The 656-nt window shown below is 49.2% G+C and overlaps 1 protein-coding gene across 1 annotated transcript; it reads left to right on the top strand.

Annotated features, from left to right (window-relative positions):
- The first annotated feature begins 2 nt into the window (after window positions 1-2).
- LOC110034393 (probable esterase KAI2) lies at window positions 3-390 on the top strand. Its single transcript, XM_020738661.1, has one exon. The coding sequence runs from the start codon at window positions 3-5 to the stop codon at window positions 372-374; it is 372 nt and encodes a 123-aa protein (XP_020594320.1). The 3' UTR covers window positions 375-390.
- Window positions 391-656: the final 266 nt, after the last annotated feature.

Below are 656 nucleotides of genomic sequence, written 5' to 3'. Positions count from 1 at the left end.
AGATGGGGATAGTGGAGGAGGCTCACAATGTACGGGTGGTGGGGAACGGCGAGAAGGTCGTCGTCTTGGCCCATGGGTTCGGAACTGATCAGTCCGTCTGGAAGCACCTGTTACCGCATCTTATCGAGGGGTATCGAGTGGTGCTGTTCGACAACATGGGCGCCGGGCCGACCAACCCGGACTACTTTGACTTCGATCGCTACTCCACGCTCGAAGGCTACGTCCATGACCTCCTCGCTATCATGGAGGAGCTCCGAATCCAATCCTGTATCTTTGTCGGACACTCCGTCTCGTCAATGATCGGTGCAATCGCCTCCGTCTCCCGACCGGACCTCTTCGAGAAGATCGTCATGCTGGGCGCTTCACCCAGGTAAGACGACTTTCACCTGTTCGATGTTGGGCCCTTGATGGATTTTTGTTACTGTTGAGTTATAAATTAGTAGTCGATGCCGTTCAATGCTGCGTGTCAAATCGATTATTTAGCGTATACAAGGAGTAAAAAGGACGGAAAGAATTGGAGAGTTGGTTAAAGAGGTTTAGAAATTTGGCTACTCTAGGGCTAATCCTTTTTACTTGCTCTAGTGTTCTGGTGTTTTTTACATTTGCTCGGATCTGTTACATGGGCGGCTTTTCTCGTTTTATTTGCTTTTTTTTTT

This window comes from Phalaenopsis equestris, unplaced genomic scaffold (genome assembly GCF_001263595.1).
Source record: "Phalaenopsis equestris unplaced genomic scaffold, ASM126359v1 Scaffold186063, whole genome shotgun sequence".
In the NCBI taxonomy this organism is placed as follows: domain Eukaryota; kingdom Viridiplantae; phylum Streptophyta; class Magnoliopsida; order Asparagales; family Orchidaceae; genus Phalaenopsis; species Phalaenopsis equestris.
This window is presented reverse-complemented; position numbering and strand designations above follow the sequence as displayed.